The following is a 19,890-nucleotide window of genomic DNA, read 5'->3' on the forward strand; positions in this document are numbered from 1 at the left end:
GAGATTTTATCAGAGGACAAAAAAACAATTCAGGAAGCTTACCTTTTGAGTACTTTTTACTGTATGTATATTAATTTGACTTTGCTTGTTTAAGGTTGCTTATGTGCTCCAGGACTGGTGGCTTTCCTACTGGTGAGTTCTGCCTTTTGCACAGAAGTGTTGTACAATCAACGGAAATCTAGTAGTGAGTGGAGGGAGGGTGTGAAGTCTGTTCTAAGGAAAACTTAAAACTCATTCAGTCATCCCTGTCTTCTAAACCTCACTTATTTTACCTATTGAAACAATGTAAAGTTCTTACAATATAGTGTGACCAGAAGTCTTCATCCAGGTGTGACTCATGATAGCATAATCTCAAGTTGATGTGAAAAAGCAGTACATTGTTTGTTTGCATATTAATAAAAGGTACACAGCTTAGTTAAGGCCTTGCTTATGCAATATTTCTTTTATATTGTTTATTCCTTTTTTTTGCATATATTTCTACAGGGCAAATCAGCAAAAAAATCTGAATGTCACCACAAATGGAAATGGAGGAGTAAATGAGACTACGCATCTAGATCTAACCTTGTATTTAGGCATTTATGCAGGTAAAATATATATTTGAATTATTTGCAACGTTATAGTATAAGGTTTTGAAAGTATCTGCTAAGCACTAGTGTGCGAAAATAGGATTTCAACAGTGATTCAGTAATGTCTTAACAGATTAGCATACTGAGACTTGTTTCCTGACTAAATTAATTGTAATAATTAAAAAAAAGAAAAAATCTAGCAGAAGAAATAGGTTGAATAGAGATTCTTAATTTGCTCTGTCTGGATTTTGGAAGGTAAACTAAGAATTGAGTATTCAAAAAGTCAGTCACCGTAAACTTGTGGTTATTGTCTATACTAATATGTTCCGCTAAATCTTCAGTCATTATATGGATGGGCAAGAGGGATTAGACATTGATCCTCATCCTGAAACTCAGTATTCCAGTTTTTGTTTCTACAAAATGCTGGCTTTTTAAGACTCATCATGGATATTCATCTTTGGTTCCTTTGCTATTGTACTTCAGTGGTAGGGAAAAAAAAAGACTTTTTTAATATATTTCAATGGGCTTTAGATATCTAAATAGTAAGTGGGGTTTCCAAAAATATCTATCTACATATCTTCTAGAGATCTGATCAATACTATTAAAGTTTGCATACCATTCCATAATGTAAAGATTATGTGTTTTAATTAGTCAGAAAGGGGAATAAATATGTAAAGTCAAGCATGCCAAAAGAAGTTGTCCCTAAATATGAATTAGTTATTACTTGCTTCAGTTTATTTTGGTCCACAACATTTTGAATACCCTACACTCCCTTTTATGACAGGAAACACTCTTTTATATTGTGATCCTGAGGGACACCAAGGAAACAAGCAAACAAAATGTATTCTGGTACACTTCTGTCTTTTTATCTAATCTAGATGCACTTAAAACACAGTCCCTATCCAGGTTACATCACTCTTTCTCTATTTGGTATGTCATTTTGTGATATATAGGACTGTAGACTTCCATATAGGACTGTAGAGTATGGCTAAGGGTAAGAAAATCAACATTTTTATGATTGTACAACTGTAGATTATTTTTACAAACAAACAGATTTTTATACAAGCTTTGTTTAAAGTGACCGAACAGTATAGGTAAATTATGATATTGAAATTTTAAGAAAGCTCCAAGACAGAGTTAATGAACAGAAAATAAGTTGATCCAGTGTTCTTTTATAGGAAGCAAGTCTAAATAAACTTGAAAATCAATTGTGAAAATACATATTTTTATGGGATAATATGATCTATATGTTTTACCACTTTTCCAAGAGTGTGCAGTGTTTTGTTTCAGGTACCAGGTAATTGAAAATTGTATACTACTTTCTTTCTAATCCTTTTGGTTGTATAAAACAAAGATTAAAAAAATATTGTAAGAATATAGAACCCTAAGCTAGCAGAAACTCACCCACAAACAGTATAGTACATCTGACTGACCTAACTTACAAGTGGATGCCATTTAAAAGCTCGCTGTTTCTCATTTTTTCCATATGCTGATATCTGAACAAAGTCGGTTTCCCCTATTCTTAGAATGAGAAATAATTGGGGACTAATGTACAGTGTTACAGTTAAGTGTGGTGTCTGATGAATAAGAGCAGATATGCAGGGATAGTATACAAGACTAACTAACAACTTTTTCTGTTTTAATAAAATAATTTATTACCATTAACAACAGCAAAATAGAAATTTTCTTTCAAATGACATTGTGAGGGTAATTCGAGGTATTAGCAAGTTTATAGTAACTCATCATGTTATATTCATCTGGAATCCTGTCTTCACCTTGAGTTCTTTCTCTTTATGCAAATTATTTTGAACCCAGCAGTGAACAAAATATATATAACTTTGTCTTAACTAAATTGTTCTTTTCAGCTCTTTTAAAAAAATTATATGTGATTATTTCTTTCATGTTTAGGTTTAACAGTGGTTACAATACTGTTTGGCATAATAAGAAGTCTTTTGGTTTTTCAAATTCTCGTTAATGCTGGCCAGATTTTGCACAACAAAATGTTTCAGTCAATTTTGGAAGCTCCAGTCTTGTTTTTCGACAGGAACCCTATTGGTAAGCTGAATATTTTAAAATTATCATATAATATACATTGACAATTATGATAAGTAATGTAAAAGAAAAATTAGGCAAATATATGGTAATCCAAATTAATTCACCTAATTCTGCTTTTGCACTCGCAGACAAACTACTACATTGGTACTGCATACTAACTTACCAGTTGAGCTATTAATTACATGATTTAGCTGCATGAGTTTGCTAGCACTGGGACAACAAATATATTTGCATTTTATGGGGCACCTGTTATGTTCATATTTTTTTTTTATTTTTTGGAAACTAGTTCTAATAAGTATTGGAGTAGTCCAAGGCTTGTTAGATATGTAGGTATCTCTATCTATCTCTTTAATAACGTGGTTTAAAATATGCTATGGTAATGCATGATTGTAAAAATGGTAATTTAGCTTTTTTTAAAGAACAATTCATTCATTCACTCAGAGTTGATAGAAAACCCAAACTACACAGGTTAAAAGTTATCATCTGAAATAATGAAGAGAAAAGGGTTTGGATTCCAAGTAGACCTGATCAATTGGTGTGAAATTAGATAATGAGATTTGAGGAGGGAGAGCAAGAAAAGAATAGGTGGTTAAGGCAGTGGAAGGAAAGGAAATAAGACATTGAAATGTAGTGAGGAGGGATGAAGAAATAGAATGCCAACTAGGTCATCACTGGTTTATGGGAAATGGAAGGGTGATGGCCTTTCTACCTTTAATTATCTCAAAAAGAAAAATGAGTAGACTTGTTCTTACAATTCAGAAAGTTGTTTTCTAATGAAAAAATCTAACAGGAATACATATTTTTATACATTCATAGAATTTCTTTTTCCTTCCAGAAAAGTTTTGTGTAAAGAGTCAGTTCAAGTCAGATCATGATAGTATATATGCACATAGTTCCCTTTCTTTAAACATACCATTGTGCATGCCTAAACTTGTATTGTTTGTGGGCTATTATTATGTGTATGCAGTAGCTTAGGTTTGAAGATCACAGGAATGGTTGGAAAGGAAAATATAAGCTCAGCTATAGGGTGGTGACCAGAGAGTGGATCTCTGTGGGGCAGGATCTCTGTTCCTGTAATACCTGTTTAGAATTGGTGATGAGCAATGACAGGACTGACCACCCTATGTTAGGGTAGGCAATATTTAAGCTGGAGGGCTGCTAAATGAGTTTTGGTGAGCTATTGAGGTCTGCAAGGGTAGCCTCGCCCCTTGACAGGTGCCCTGCCCCCTGGTTGCCATTTTGGGATTGGAAGTCCCTCTCCTAACCCCTGACCTTGGCCACTGGAAGTCCCTCCCCTTGTTGCTGCTGGCCCTCCCTTCCCCACCCCAAGTTCTCCTTTTGGAAGGGGTAGGGGTGCAATCTTGGAACCGAAAAAAACGGAATCATATACTAAAAATTGAACATCTACTCTGAAATATTTAAATTTTATTTCAAAAAATATTTTGTCCTGACTTGTGTGTTTGTGTAGTGTATGCAGAGGTGATTGTGTTATAGTATACAAGAGTAAGATTTTATTTTGAGCTGTGTGTGGGGTGTAGTTGGGGTATTTGTGTGTGGGGTGGGAGGGTGAGTTTGTGGGGGAGTTTTGTGGGGTATGGGTGTGTATAGGAGCCCCCTCACAGGCCCCCCCCTTGGTACACAGGCCCTGTGACCAATGGCAGCAGCATAAGCAACAGGTAGTGGGCCTTTGAGACAATCATGACCTGTGGCAGGTGGAGCCCTCTGGTGTGAGGCTCTGGCCGTGTCCTGGGAGCTGCACATGAGCTGTGGGGAGCCGGCTGCTGCTGACCTGGGCCCCATGCTCCCACTGACCTGCCTTGGCCCTGTGAGACCCAGCCCTGGTGCGGGCCCTGTGCTCCTGCCCATCTGCAGTTTTCCTCCTTCCCATTGCTGCTTCCCTACCTGCTTCCCAGAGTGCTGCAGTAGGAACAGGAGCAGGTGCTGCCGGAGGCTGGGGAAGAAAAGCAGTGGCAACAGCAGCCCCATCTGGAAGCTGTGTGTGTTGGCTGGGGCCAGGGCTGCGGTCCTCCTTCAGTCAAGGGTGGTAACACAGTGCACTGTCCTGGTGTGGGTGAGTGGGGCTCAGCCCCATGTGGTATACAGCAGGGGCAGCTGTGGGTCTGGCCAGATGTAATAAATTTCTGGGGCCCTGCCCATGGGCTGGATGAAATCACCTGGCAGGCCAGATCTAGACCCTGGGCCATATTTTGGCTGCCTCTGCCATATGTGCATTCCCTTCCCACCTTCCCCCTCATTTGAAGTATATAGAACATAGGGAGAGGTATAGTAATGTCAACACTCTTTTAGTGTATAAGGATATTTTGTTTGTTACCTCACAGCAAAGATGCGTTTGAGCTATACTACTAGATTTTGAATTGGAGTATGGTTTGCCCAAGCTAATAAATATCTCTATTTATTGATAGCAATTCCTTTAAAGAAATGTAGCACACAATCATTGCAAATGTGATTCTCTTGTTAGGGGTCTACCCAACTTAAGTACTTGGTCAATTTCATGGGCAGATCAGGGAGCTGGCTACAATTTTTGTGGGCTTATCATGGTGGGCCCCCCCCACAACTCTGGCTGAGGGGCCCCAGTGACCTGTCTCCCACCATTGATTGGTGGAGGTGGCTGTCAATCATGTAGCCCCACCTCTCACTTCTGATTGGCTGAAGGCTGTCCATCCTGTGGCCCTACACCTTGCTGCTGATTGGTGGAGAGGAGCAGGAACAGCAACCATCTTGTCTGCTTACCTTCCCCCAGGAGACTGTGTGGCTGGGGAGGACTCTTGGCTCCCACTGGGGGAGTCAGCATTTTAGTAAGTTTTTATTTCCTGTGGATTTCACAGAAACGGACCAATTTTTGTGCTTTCCACAAAATCACAATTTGAGTAGGTCCCTATTTTATATAACATTTATACTACCATTTTATGCACTAGTAAAGATGAAACTGTACCTGCACGTAAGTTAAGAAATTCATTTTGATGTTCCTGCAGTCTTAGCAGTCTTCTTACTTCCCTGTCCTGCATCACGGTCTTATGTTACATGATCTCTCAAAACATAAGCAACAATGCTAAATGTCAAGGCTGAGTTGTTTATAATAGACTCCTAAAATCCACTAAGCCTAATTTTTCAAAAGTGCCTAATACTGGAAATTTCCTGTCAGGGAAACAGGTGTATAAGGAGAATCACTGAGAAATAGGTTTTGAGAATCAGGATGTCTGTTAACTCCCAAGGGCACAGATCAAGTCAACTATGATGAACAATGGAAATAATTTCTGTTCTAAATTCTGTGTTTCACTAGTTGGCTTTGGTTGGAGAGACAGGATCCTATCTGACTTGCTGAGAGATCTCTTAATAGTACTCTGGCAATTCCAGAAGAATGAAAATGAGTTTTGGTGTAGGAGAATTTGCGACAAAATTGAGATTGGTTAAAGGAATCTAGAAGCATTTGTAGAATTGTGATATTCTAGAAAATAAAAGAAACAATATAAATTATTTTGTGAATAGTGGTTTTAAGTGATCAGATTTCATGCTTTATTTAGTATAATACACAAGTAAAAAATTAAAATTCGGATTCATTCTTTAAGTGAAACTTTATCTGACTTTCTGAGTTTCTGAAACATTTGAATGTGACAGATGAACAATTTTCTTGTGTCAGCTGCTTCATGATAATTGTTTCATGCATCCACTCTGTCTCACAAAAAGTGGAAGGTAAATGTGGGAGTTTACCTATGAATGAAACAACACCTAAATTACGGTAGTTTTGTTTCCACTTACCACAGGATAGAAAAGACACACAGGGCAGTTAAAGCAAAACAACTTGATGCATGGTGATTACTGCCTCACTTTTAACTGTGTTCCTGAAGATCTAATAAACTCTGGATCTTAAATATCTAAAGTTTTAAAATATATATATTTCTGTCCTATACTAAGAAGCAGATTGAAAGTTACATGCTTAAAAGTCAGTTTTAGGTATGGATCCCAACATAATCTTAATTATGGATTCATAATGATGATTGGTGTGATGTGATGAATCACATCATTGGGTTTCAGGGATTATCTATATTTGTTAATAGAATTTACATTCTTTTTGGGAATGTACAAGTTGTCCTTTTCTTTTCAAACTTACCTCTGCTTCTTCATCCAAATTGCAATATGGGAGCCACATGCATGTCGAGTTATCTGTTAGGAGAAAAATATGGACATTTTCCACTTCATAGTGAATGCTTCATATGTTCCACTTCATCTGTTCACTGACATGAATAAAGGCTATTTTTGCAAGTCTAGCACAAGAGGGCAGCATGATCTATTTAATCATGCTGTAGTATTACAACAATATATCAGAAAAAATAACAGATTTATCTGGTCTGGTTTTAGAGACAATTTTTTGGATTTAATTTTCAACCTATGTATTGAACACTAATAATATGATGCTATAGTATTATCTTCCTTGCAATATTTTATATATCTTAATTTTTGTTATAAGTTTTCTGTCTGCCTACTAAGAGAGATGGTGTTTTGGAACTTGGGTGGCTTTATAACTAGGTAACCTTACGGAGTTTATTTTTGTTTTGGCCTCCTGTTGGGAGGATTCAGGTTTTCATCAGTGTCTCTTTCCAAATGTCTGAAAAGTGCCATTTATCATCAGTTCGACTAGGTTGTGGGTTAATGGGACCTCAGTAAGAATGATTGCTTAAATGGGAGTTCCTACTTTGAAACTAGTTCATTATTGTTTATCTGACAGATCCCAGTTTTGGCCGGCTGCAGGATTAGACATGAGTTTCTTATTTTCTTAGTTTTTAAATAATTCTGTTTCTCAGATTTTGGGGGCAGAAATCTTGTCACTTAGGGAAGGGATTCTAGTGTTTGTTGGCATTGTTCAATAAAGTGTAGTTTTAGTGGGTTGCATATGTAATTTTTTCTGTTAGATATAGGAAGCCAAACCATGCTAGTAAGTGCTATAGGAATGATGAATGATACAAGTGAGTTTGTTCTGATGAAATAGAAACTTGTGCCCCTCCAAAGCTCTGTCTAAAATTCAAAATGAACCAGAACCACCACTGAAATGTGAACAGAATTCTAACTTAAATTTGTACTTCTGAGCACTTATGCATTCTGGTTGGTGATCAAATAACAGGCTGAGATACCAAGTAGTGCAGCGCTTGCAGCATTTCTTGCTTGCCGAGAAGCCAAAAAGTACTGACCGAGAATTTCATAAGTAATGTTTTATTGTTAAATTTTCAGCCTACTTATGCAAGAGCCTTACCTTCTAGTTCTATTTTCGTATGATCCTAAGAGGTTTGGCTAAGCATTCCCTCCTCAGAATGCTTAGAACAGAGATCTGTCCAGTCTGAACGTCCCGAGGGTCAGCCATTGTGATGGGAATTCTTCTCTACTTTTATAGCCAGAAACGAGATACCAAATTGACAACTAATAGAAATAGAGTTGCTTGGTAAATGCATACCCTAATCATAGAAAGCAATCTAAAAATGTAAAAAAGCAAAGAAGAGGCAGCATTATGATACAAAGTTTGTTTTTTCTCTGAGGTAGAGAGAATGTAATTATGATTTTTATAACTGAAATGTTGAACCACCTATAATTTGAGAGTGAAAGTTCCTTTATGGGATTAAAACCTTGTTCATCAATGCACAAGTGTCTATCTATGTTCTTTCTGAAAGTAGTTTCAAATGGCAATGCTGTTATAAGTATTTAAACATATAATATTTTCTATAAGTTTGATATTTCAGCAGTCTGAAAATTACAGTGCTGATAATGAGGTTGTTAAATTATAGCTCTATCAGTTGACTAGTAAGACTGCTCTAGCTAGTGTACATTAATCTTAGCTTGTTCACACAAGTGATTCTGCTGATCAAGTAGCATGTTTAAACAAGAAATACTGGTCTTAAACTCTATGATTTGTGGTAGGTGGTGTCTTGACACATCAGACAGTTTACAAGGGAAAGCTTCATGTTAAAATATTTTGCTAGTGTTATCATTCATTGCTGATATGAATATTCAGCAGCGGTGCCATAAAATTGCTTGTACTTAGATTCAATTACTTAAATGTTTCCTTTTAAAAAGAAGATATTATATGCTGGGTTTTTTTTAAAAAGGGTTAGGTTTTTTTGGTTTGTTTGTTTCCTAGTGGTCAAGAAGAATTTTAAGAAACTTTGAAGAAGGGTAAGAGCTATTTGACAGCTTTCATGTTCTCTTAAGTAGATTGGTTTTTGTATTAGCTCAAGTACTGAAGGCTTTGTTTTTGACTCTTTGTGCCAACTTCTGAAACATATTCACATGTACACAGCTTTTGTTAGTTTATGCTCAAAAGAAGTTAGTCACTATAGGGCAGCCTTTGTTGTAAAATAAAAACATACATTCCTTCTTCTGTGTTAATAACAAATGCAAGTGATTATAAAGACAACACCACAATAGATTCCATCAATCATAGAGATCCTTAACAACCACATAACACTCCAAATATTATTTTTGGGTGTTAGAGTGGAGTAGCTTGTAGCTAAAGTAGGTGTGGCTGTTAAAACCTGTTTGGTTGCTACACACATTTAAAAGAAATCTTTAATATTTTTTCATATAACAATGGTTATATTTACGTAACACCTTATCAGCGTGTGATATTAAATTTGATTTTGTGGGAGTTTCTCATTTACTGCTAATAGTATCATAGCTTTTGTTATCCATTTAAATATATTTGATCATTATTTGTTCCCTATTGTGATTCTATCAGTTACCTTTATAAAGTTGATGATTGTAGGAATTGTCTAACGTTAGTAAATATTACATTAGAATTGAGTTTATGTGGGAGCATGGGAGTTAGGACTACAGCTTTTGAATCAGAACTTCTTATACCCTAAGTGTTGGAGGCTTCAAATTGGAGAGGAACAGGGGGAAAAAACCCTGGTCATACCCTGCTTACTTTGCCTTTCAGCATCCACTCAGTTACTGCATAGCACAGGATAGATACTGTGCAAGATGGACCTACGGTCTTGCCCAGTAAATGGCAGATCTTTTATTCATACTTAGTATTTATTATCAAAAAAACCTAATTCAACTTTATCTTAATTTTCTTTGCCATAATTATTGAATGAAATTCAGGCAGAATCTAAGACAAGTCTACGGTGTTTGTAGTTTACTAAGTAGCTGTTCACCCTAAAATAAAATCATAATTGTTTATAAAAGCTGTTTACGGAAAGACCATACATAATTTTGAAAAAGAAAACTGTGACAGTTGTGTGTACAGCCACTTGCAAGTGGCAGTCTCCAGCTTTCCAAGCACAAGATTTCAAGTCCCTTTACAGAGGTTTTCTATCTTCCTAACATTAAAGTCCCCTGCAGGGAAAATGCTCTGCTTCGAAACTCATTTCTGGCCATACACTGACGTGCCCAGATACTGCAGTTCTCTGTTTCCATTTGCTAAAGCAGCTACAAAAGAAGTTGCCCCACTTCACTTCAACCTTATGGAAAGGAGCAGAAAGAGTTGACAAAAGATAAAGGAACCTAATTAAGAATGTTGAATTTGTAAGACCTGAATGAAAATCATTCATGGACCTGGTAAGGATAGTGGGAAAATAGAGGAAAAGTTGCAGGAGACTTTAAGAAAATTTGTCACAAGTGGAAAAGAAGCATTTATGGTCTGAGATCTCTTTAAACAAAGAGAAATGGAAATTGATACAATCAATGAATCATGGTATGAGTGGTTAAAAATAGTGACATTGAGTAATGGCTTTGGATGACACCACTGCATTGTGATTCTACAAATAATGATTTGGAGGCCAGAAAAACAGGAGAAATGTATTACTTCAAATAATTATCTGAATGATGGAGAAAGTATCACTCTGCTTAAAATTATGGGAAGCTGCTATGAGATCTGTAAATTGTTAATGGCAGACTGAATACACAAAAGCATTCTGTCTTCCTATTTGTGGCCAATCAAGTTGAGAAGGAGATGAAAACTTATGTGGGACCAAAAAATGTTCCTTTTATACACTGGGATAATTTGAAATTTAATCTTTGGAACTTTTGTTTGTGGGTAGAGGGAGACTAGATAGCAAGTGGCTCATGATTAGGGTACTCACTTGGGCTATGGGGAAATCAGGTTCAAATCCCCTTTCTGTCTGGTTTGAGCTAGGACTTGAAGGCAGGGGTCCTGCATTCCAGGCAAGTGTGTGAACTACTGAGCTATTGGTTTCCCTGGTCTCTCTCTCTTTCTATTTTCCATCAACACTTCTATTTTTTTTGGAATGAATAAAATAGACGCACACATTCCATTGTGCTAGATAAACCAACCTGTTAAGCTGCTGTATGGTGAACACAACTGAAGACCATTACAATTCAAAATGTTTCATTAATAGTGTTTTTCTATTTTTAATGCACAGAAGTCCCTGAAGGTGATCCTAGGTAAACTGCATTGCAAAATTTGAATGAATTAATTATACCAGATTGCAAGCATCTTGCAAATTATGCAACAGGCAAAGAAACGTTTTTTCTGCATGTGGTGATCTTCAGGGAAATTTGGGAACAGAAGACACTTAATTCAGAAAGAATATTTGGTAAAGAGATGAATGAAGTGGATGATGATGTGTCGAAGAAACTACCCACTCCAGGAATCAAGAGAGAAATATGAATTATGAAAATCAGTAATTTGGGGAGCAAGGAAATCTCTGTATTGAATGATATTTAAGAGATCTGTACTGTGCTTACAACTGATTTGTTTATTATGATGGATGTCACTGCACCTTCTAATGTAACAGCAATCCAGAGTTAACTTTTTTCCTCCTGTAAGGATTTTTTTTGTGAGAAATGGTGTAGGTGCTTTCACGTGTCCTAAGTCATGTTTCCATTTTTAAATGAGTAAAATTGTGGGAAGCTTACAATGTATCAAAGCTTGATTTCTGGCATTATTTTTTTACAGTATGAATATCACCTAAATCAGGATGTTACTTCATATTTAGGTTTGTACGTTATACAATTACTTGATGTGCTAGATCCATTACCAGCCATCAGTCTTTACAGAAATTCTGTATTAGTAAATGTATTGTGTTTGTATGGTGTTCTTTTATTCTTCCTCTGGAAGAGTCAGGAAGAGTCAACAAATGAGATATACCTATTTCTGTGTCAACAGACAACAGCTCCACAAGTATGGAGTATTCTAAACTGGTAGTATAGAAGTAGCTCACCCAAACTTGAAAATGTTTTTAAAAACTAACTTTCAATACCTTGCTGAACTTTTCTGTGCATGTTAGGTTTATCTTCATGTGTTTAATGGGAAGCCTTTGGAGGTGTTTCTGGCTGCTTTTTCTTTGAAATTGTGTTTGTTATATATCTCTTTAAAAACGTAGTTTTCATACACAGAATGTGGACTCGAGGTGGCCCATAAGCAGGAGATATAGACTAGGAAAGTTTTTTTTCCTACATAAAATAACAGCTGGTGTGAAAGATGTAATGAGTTCCTTCACCACGCTGGAGTAGGTTTAGAGTGGGGGATGGGGGATGGGGGTTGGTTTATGCCAACCATTGGAGATGGGGAGTGGGGTGTAATAGGAGAAGAAGTGAGGTGAAGACAGTGAGAGCAAAGTCTTGCCGCTGTTGCTCTCTGCACTGTGTAGGCAGCTGCTATAACAGCATCAGCTCAGATAGCAGCAGCCCTGGGAGTCTCCCTGAGCCTTCCCTGGTGCCCTGTTCATTCTCCCCCTCTCCCACAGTATGCTATTGGGTTCAGGGCTATACCTGCTGAGGGTGGGGTGGGGAGCAGTGCCGGGTCCAGTAAGGCAGGATTTGGGGTGGTGTGGAATCCAGCAGTGGAGGGGGGTGGTGCAGGGCCTGCCAGAGGCAAGGAGTGATACCTTGTCTGGCAGTGGCAGGAATAGCAGAAGTATGAGATCTGACATTGGTGATCTTGGCTTAGTGCCGATGGCCTTACCTACTGGGACCGAGGGGTTCAACTTCCAGTGCCCTCCAGTGAGCTGGATAGAGAGGCTCTGTGGACTAAATCTGGCCCACAGGCTGCATATTTGATACCTCTACTCTATATTTTTCCATCCTCATACATCAGTATTAGCCCAGCTACTGTACACTACAAACACTTCAACCTCTCCTTTCTCCACCTGGAATTCCATCCTACCATTTAGTCCTTTAAAATTCCTTCTGCACATGCCGATTTACTGAACCAATACATCCCAACAACTACTTGTGTTAAGGGGGGAAAATAGTTTGGCAGAGGAGCGCACGTAAAATGGTAGAATGAAGTTGTGGGGAAGACTTTTATGTACCTGGCCCCTTCACTCCTCCACCGGGGTTTTTGATGTGTGCTAGTCATGCTGGTTATTGTGTGTCAGTGGATGGATGGGTAGGAACAGAAAAGAAGCCGACTAACTTCTTTCTTTATCTTTATTTTTATCCCAGGGCTGAGATCTCACATTAGTCTGCCCACCTGTTTATATGGGGCAGTCTGACCAGTCTCGCTTGCCATGACTTTGCTGGCATAACAAACTGGTGGTAGATGTGGGAGGCTGCCCATTATATGTCCCGATGCCAGGGGGCGCTATCCATGGCTCCGTACCTTCCTTATATCATGGTCCATGCCTCGCAGATGGCATCTGAACAAGTTCTTATATTTCGACCCAAACTCGACCTCTCAGTGTCTGATGACTTACTGGGGCCTCAACATGCCTGAGGACTACTGGGGCCATGACTCACCCTGACTCCTTGGCTGTCCCATGCACTCAGCCTCTGGACCAACTGTGGCCTCAGGCATCCGTTGATGTACCTTGGCCTATCCACCCCCTATCTGGGGCTTCAACTTGTACCCTACAACTTGGGCCCTCCAACTATGCCCTCTCACTAGGGCCTTCAGTGTACCATGAACATTACTACTCAGGGACTGGCCTGTGTGCTGCCCTTCAAGTCATCCCTTCAGCCCTACTCAACACCTAGATTACGCACAATCCTTTGGGTTGTAAAGACTCCCCGTACTCTGTGCTGGCCACCTCTGCTGTCATGCCCTCTCCCTTGGGCTACACAGCTGCCCCCTCCCTGGGGCCTCTGGGGTCTTACACCTCTTTGGGACTCAGGTGGCTGCAGCCATGCCTAGACCCTTCACTCCTCCACTGGGGTCTTACACCCCTGGGGTTCAGGTGGCTGCAGCCATGCCTGGCCCTCTTACCCACAGTGTTGTGGGGGCTGGGGTTATTGAGTGCCTCTATCCACTTTTCCCTGGGGAGGTGAGCAGTCCTGGTATTTGAATGGGACTGCCCTACCACAGGCAGTCCCACCAGGCCCCCCTACCCCAGCAGGGTGCAGTTTCAGTTCATACCTAGGACCAGGAGCTGCAGCCAACTGCTGCTTCTGCCTGACTTGCCTAAGTTTGAAAATGGCCGCCTTAATCAGGCACTTGCTGTCTGTCTGTTCCAGCCCTTAAAGTGGCAGGCACCAAAGGTGTACTGCCACAGTCAGATTTACTGTTTATGATGATGGTGTTATTTGGAGATTTGATACAACATGGAACTTTAGTGAATGTCCCTTCATTAAAGAAAGCTGGCTGTGGTTCGCTTTCTCATGGTTCTAGCTTATCAGTGTTATTACCTTAGTTGACTGAAAGGGCAACACATAAACAATGTTCTCCTTTCCTTGGTTATAGCATTCTCATACATATTTCAGCCAGCAGTTGAGAACACTGTTTAGATCCCGAAGTTTGATTCATCATGTTTACATTTTAGCCATATTGTGATCAAACCATTATGGGCCCCTAAATTAGCACTGTTTTATCACTAGATATTGCACCCTTAAAGCTACTGAAGAAGTACTGTATTTTACAAATTAGTTGCTTGATATAGCTATAAGGGATGCACTTCTCTAAAAAATAAATGTGGTATCATCATAAGACCACTGAATGTTCTTAATCTCTTGTACTAATACAACAAAACAGTCCATGGTATGAATCTTACATCTTCAAATCAAGCAATTACAAATGTACAGGTCAAATAATTCCTTTAACTACAGTTGCAGTGTGGAAGGGATGGTGAAAGAGTAGAAAGTGTAGTGATAAGCATTTATGCTTACATTATGTAGGAGCAGGAGTGGTGCCTCAGGTGATACTGGGGCTGATCGTGCTTTATAGTGTAAGTTTTGTACAACCTTTTGAAAAGATGTAGTAGAGGTTTCTATAAATGGTTCTACAGGTTTCCAAAGCACACAGTATAGCCTGTGGCCTATCTGGAGTGCCCAATGCATCTCTTTTCTTTCTCTACCATAATAATTATGAACACATCCTCCTGTACAGGATCACATAGTAAGTGGGCAACATAGGAATGTTAAAAACTTCTCCCCAGTTACCGCAGTGTCTGTAATGAAGGAGCCATTATTTGGCCTATAACTTTTCTACAAGAAAACATTTTTTCTCCCTTTAAGATCAGTTAAGAACACTTTTAATTAAACAGAGTACATTTCTCTAAAGATATCTGATATCGGGTCACACAAAGGAGACTTATAAATATCAAATTCTTTAATTTGATATTTAATGTGAAATAGCTAGACAAAGGATTGTGAAGTTCTGACTCAGTAAGGGTTTTTTTCAGTATGGCGAGGAAAAATATATCAAAAAAAATTCTTACCTGTTGCATGAATTACTGTTCTGCCATCTGTTGTTAGTAGGGACAGAAATTCTTTATAACAGAGAGATCCTAGATTAATGAAAGCATTTTGGTGATTATTTCAGCCAGAAAATAAGATCAGTTGCCTAAGGTGATCTCTCTTACCTTTGTTTTTATTGTATTCCCCTTCCTCAAGTTCTTGACTTACATTTTCTCAGAGAAACTGAAACTATTTAGGGTAAGAGATCCAGTTCCCTTTTAATCTTCTATTTAATTTTTTTACCGTAAGTCCCCAAATGCTTTAAGTGTAAATGTCTTCTATTCATTTTGCATTTTGCACATAGACCCAGAATGAAGGTAAGCGAGCTTTTTTCTGTGCTTCTTGGAAAGCCAGAAAAGTCTTTCCGTCAATGGTTAGAATGCAATATTCCCATATTTTTGTACCTATATGGAATCTAAACTATTATTTTTCAGTAGTCAAAAAACAAGAGAAAACTAAAAGCTGGCATTCTTCCAAGGAGTGCCTTGAGTCTTAAAAAGGTTGAGAACCACTGTTCTAAGGGCATACCAATGCCCTGAAGGTAAACATGACAGTTTTAATATGTTAAGTATGTTGGGAGAAAAAAACATTGAATTGCTTTAAAAAATCTTTCATATATCCTAGATGGTATACAGAATTAAGTCATACCTCACTGCTTCTCAATTTAAAGGGAACATAGGTTCTGTTGGAATAGACTTGTGACAATGAAACAGATGACCTAAGCATGCTGTTCATTTGAGAGGTCTGATGGGTCTGATGTTTGCTCTTCAAACTACACTTTGCATCTTCTGGTATGTTTGTTTGTTTGTTTTGTTATACCTGTTTTTATTATTATTTGAAAACCATTTGGAAAGAAAATAGAGTGAAGCAGCAGGTTATTTTAATTATCAAATTCTAGACCCCCTTCAAAGGCTTTGATATTTCCATCTAATTCGCTCTGCAGTAGATTTCTGTTGAGTCTTTTAAATACTCTGAAGTTAGTAAGACAAAGCCCCTTTCTTCACAATTGTCAAATTTTATTGAATCTCAAGTCTGGGTGATAGAGCTTAGTTGTCAGCAAAATAAGTCTTGGTTTCTGTAAATTGTTTGATCCTCAATTGGTTTAGAAGCACAAATATATTTCCTTTTACAGAGTATAGATATTGTTTGCATGTAGCATGTGCAGCAAGGTTTGGATCTACTAAATAAGTTAGTTGAATTGTTTTCTGCCAGAAAGACTTAGACAAAGAGCTTAGTTTCAGTTCCTTTAAAGTTCAAGCATCTGCCACTAGGGGCAAGAATTATTTTCCTGTAGGCATTTACCCTTTGTGAGAGATGATAGTGATGCTTCTCTTAATAGATAATCTAATTTAGAAATCAGAAATGAGTCGTATCTCCTTAATGGGATTCAAATCTATCCTAAATACTCTTAGAGTCAGATCTCTCAGTTCTTCATGGATTTCTTTTCTGGTCTTTTGGTCACCTTTCTGGGCTAAGGAGAATAGATGAGCTGTGTAAATACTAGCAACTATGTGACGTTATCTACATTATGTTTTTGTTGTGTTTTAGAAACCCAAGGTGCACCTACATGTGAAATTAAGGTGATGCAGTATATTCCAGAGCAGTTTGCACTGGAATCAACTGGTCCTGGGTCCAATATCTACACGTGCTGTTGTTCTACAGCAGCAATTTGAGCCAGCATGGCACATCAGGCCTCAAATTAAGCAAGGCAGGACCTGGCCAGTGCTTGGATAGGAGACTGTCTGAGCCCCTGGCTGGCTGGACTGACTAGGCACAACCCAGTTGCCATCTACATGTGGGTTTTGGTACAGTAAAGTATTCTGCCATAAGATGGTACTGTCCATGCTACAGTGGAGTTAATTAGTTCACTGCATCCTAATACTGGTGCATGTATAGACTATGACACTTTACTGTGGAGCTAATTGGTCAACTTCATAGTAAAGCGCACATGTAGATGTACCCCCAAAGTATGTTCTTTTGAGCCATTGTCTGAAATTGTCCCAAAATTCCTAATCTAGGCCCAGGTCTTACAAGTTGGTCTGTATTCTTCTACTTACTTTGAAATCCCATTAAATCAGATGGGGCTCCATGCCCAGCTGAACTGATGAAATTTTAGTTCTGTGGCATTATTTCATCTGTCTAAACCAGTGGTTCCCAACCTTTTGCTGCGCAGTCTAGATGGATGGTGCCAGGTCCCTCTGTAGGCCAGATGCAGCCAGTGGGCCCAATTTGGCTACAGATGGTTATGAAACGTGACCCTGAGTTGTCTGCAAAGTGGCTCTGATCCAGACACATGGGGGTGGGCAGGAAACAGCATGGTGCCTGTGTTGGCTACAAAGCACCAACTCACAGGATCATCATAAAATTCTAGTTTATTGGATGAATGCAAAAGTCAGACCATAAACCTTGTTGCTGATCCCCTCAAACACGCACACATTCACACACGCACACATGCACACTCACAGTAGCTAGCTCTGAACACTAAGCACTGGTGTCAAGATATACTTATCCCCAAGAGCTGGAGTCTGCCATCAATGGCCATTCGAAGTGGCAAATACTAAAAGAGGGGCTTGTGCCATATGGAGGAGCTTCACATTTGAGAGGGGGGCAGACAAAAAGGTTTCTTGCTACACCAGTCCCTGTCTGGAAGCATGGGAAGGGGATGGGATGGGGCATCACCAGTCCAGACAGATGGGGAGGGGGGTGGAGGATGGAGTGGTTCCATTCTAGATGCACATGAGGTGGGGCAGGGAGCAGCCTGGCCCTAATCAGGACGTCTGGGGGTGGGGGACACAGAGTGACCCCGATCTGGAAACGTAGGGGTAGGGGAGCAGCCTGACCCCAATCTAGATGTGTGGGGCTATGGGACAGAGCAGCCTTGATCTAGATGTGTTGGGGTTGGGTCTGGCCCTGATCCCTCTTCACTGCAATAGTCTGTCTGAGGCTAGAACCAGCTCTGCAGAGCTAGAGGCCCTAGAGGCCCACAAGCTGGATTTGCCCCATGGGCTGGAGGTTGAGCATTCCTGGCTAAACTGCAGCTGATGTAGTATTTTCCAAACAAGGGCTTATACCCCTAAATGGTGTTTCAGGATTTTACAGATTGTGGGCGGGGGGTCCCAAGTCTCCAGAAATTCAGTTGTTAGTAGTTGGGTTCAGACCAAAACTGTTGTTGCTGTGGAAAAATTTGGAAATTTACTGGATTGATCATACATTTTTGTGGGATAAACGTTATGAAATAATATAATATTTAGGTGTTGGTGACCACATTAACAATAAAAGCCTTCTATGAATATATAGTGCCACATCACAGACCTGATACAGACTATTTAAGGCTGAAATATAATGGAGAACTAGGTATCCAAATGATAGAAATCCCAGTAGAAATCAGCAATTCACAACAGTCTAACCTTGACAACTGATCTTAGACTTCATCTTATACAACAAAGGATATTTTTTGTCTGCACTGGGTTCCTTTTAAACTGGGGGGGAGGAAAAAAAAATATATATATATATATTGCCAGTGGCGATATGTTAGAAATGTGATGCATTGCAGGTGATGCTCAGTTACATATTTTGTTCATGCACTATTACCAATTTTTTTTGGAAAGCAATTATTGCTAGAATTAACATGGTTCTGCACTCAGCACTGATACCTTGGTCAAATATGTGTGTCCTTGGGTGTATCTCAAGGAATTCAGACTGAATCCGTCCCAAACTGCATTCTTACAGAGGGCCTTATTGGTAACAGGCAGGATTATCAGGCTTTTGATATGGTCTCCCACAGACGTCCTGAGGTGCCTTCTAGCCTTAATTTTTTATAATTCTATTATACTGATGCACTGGAAAAGTAGGACATCTCTAATGATCAAAATTTGGTACAACGAGTTGGTACAGGTAGCATCTATGAAGACAGTCATGTTTAGCAGGTTTGACTGTTTAAAAAAGTTTAGTGGAAAACATTCTTGGAATATTTTGTTAGCTGGATTGTTGGTCATTGTATACTTCTCTTTTTTTTTCCTTTCTTTTTCTATCCCTTCCTCTTCCTTCCTTCCTCTTTTTTTTGTCTTTAATGACAATGAAACTTTTTGCTTCTGGTTGGTGTTGAACTTGTAAATTTGAGCCCAAACCTTGTCTGAGCCCTGCCAGAAGGGTTACATTTACATTATGTAATACATGTTAGTAAAAGAGTTTGGCTGTAAGTAAAAAAAAAAAAAAAAAGAAAAAAAAGTTGGTAACCCTGGCTAAATTGTCATTGCTAATTTTTTTTAGAGTTGCAATGATCCTCAACTATTGTTTCATGTACATGTGTATTTCCTACAGGTCTTCAGTGGGCTGTACTTTTCTTTATACTTTATGCTGCTAACCTTTCCCTCCCTTTTTTATGCTGCTGCCTTTGTTTTGTTGTTTGTTACTTGTTGATCTTTAGAGTGAAGCCTACAGAAACATTTTCAAGGTGGGGACTTTGGTTTAGGTTTTTTTATATTTATTGCAGTAATAAATCAATGATAATATAAACAAACTAATCATTGCAGGGCTTGTTAATAACAAAGTTACTTATGATTAAGGTAGGGTGTGGATTTAAAGTGCAATGACTATTCCAGAAGAGCTGGACAATATTATCCTACAG

At 38.8% G+C, this 19,890-nt stretch overlaps 1 protein-coding gene across 3 annotated transcripts in view; it reads left to right on the forward strand.

Annotated features, from left to right (window-relative positions):
* ABCC4 (ATP binding cassette subfamily C member 4 (PEL blood group)) overlaps window positions 1-19,890 on the forward strand; it is a 220,666-nt gene that overhangs the window by 79,525 nt on the left and 121,251 nt on the right. For all 3 annotated transcript variants that reach the window (XM_090023501.1, XM_090023518.1, XM_090023509.1), the window contains 3 exons: window positions 95-132; window positions 484-584; window positions 2,475-2,621. In XM_090023501.1, the coding sequence (XP_089879627.1) occupies window positions 95-132; window positions 484-584; window positions 2,475-2,621 (286 nt within the window). The remainder of the gene's footprint in view (window positions 1-94; window positions 133-483; window positions 585-2,474; window positions 2,622-19,890) is intronic.

Source organism: Crocodylus siamensis, chromosome 1 (assembly GCF_052110815.1).
Source record: "Crocodylus siamensis isolate JL-2025a chromosome 1, ASM5211081v1, whole genome shotgun sequence".
Lineage (NCBI taxonomy): Eukaryota > Metazoa > Chordata > Crocodylia > Crocodylidae > Crocodylus > Crocodylus siamensis.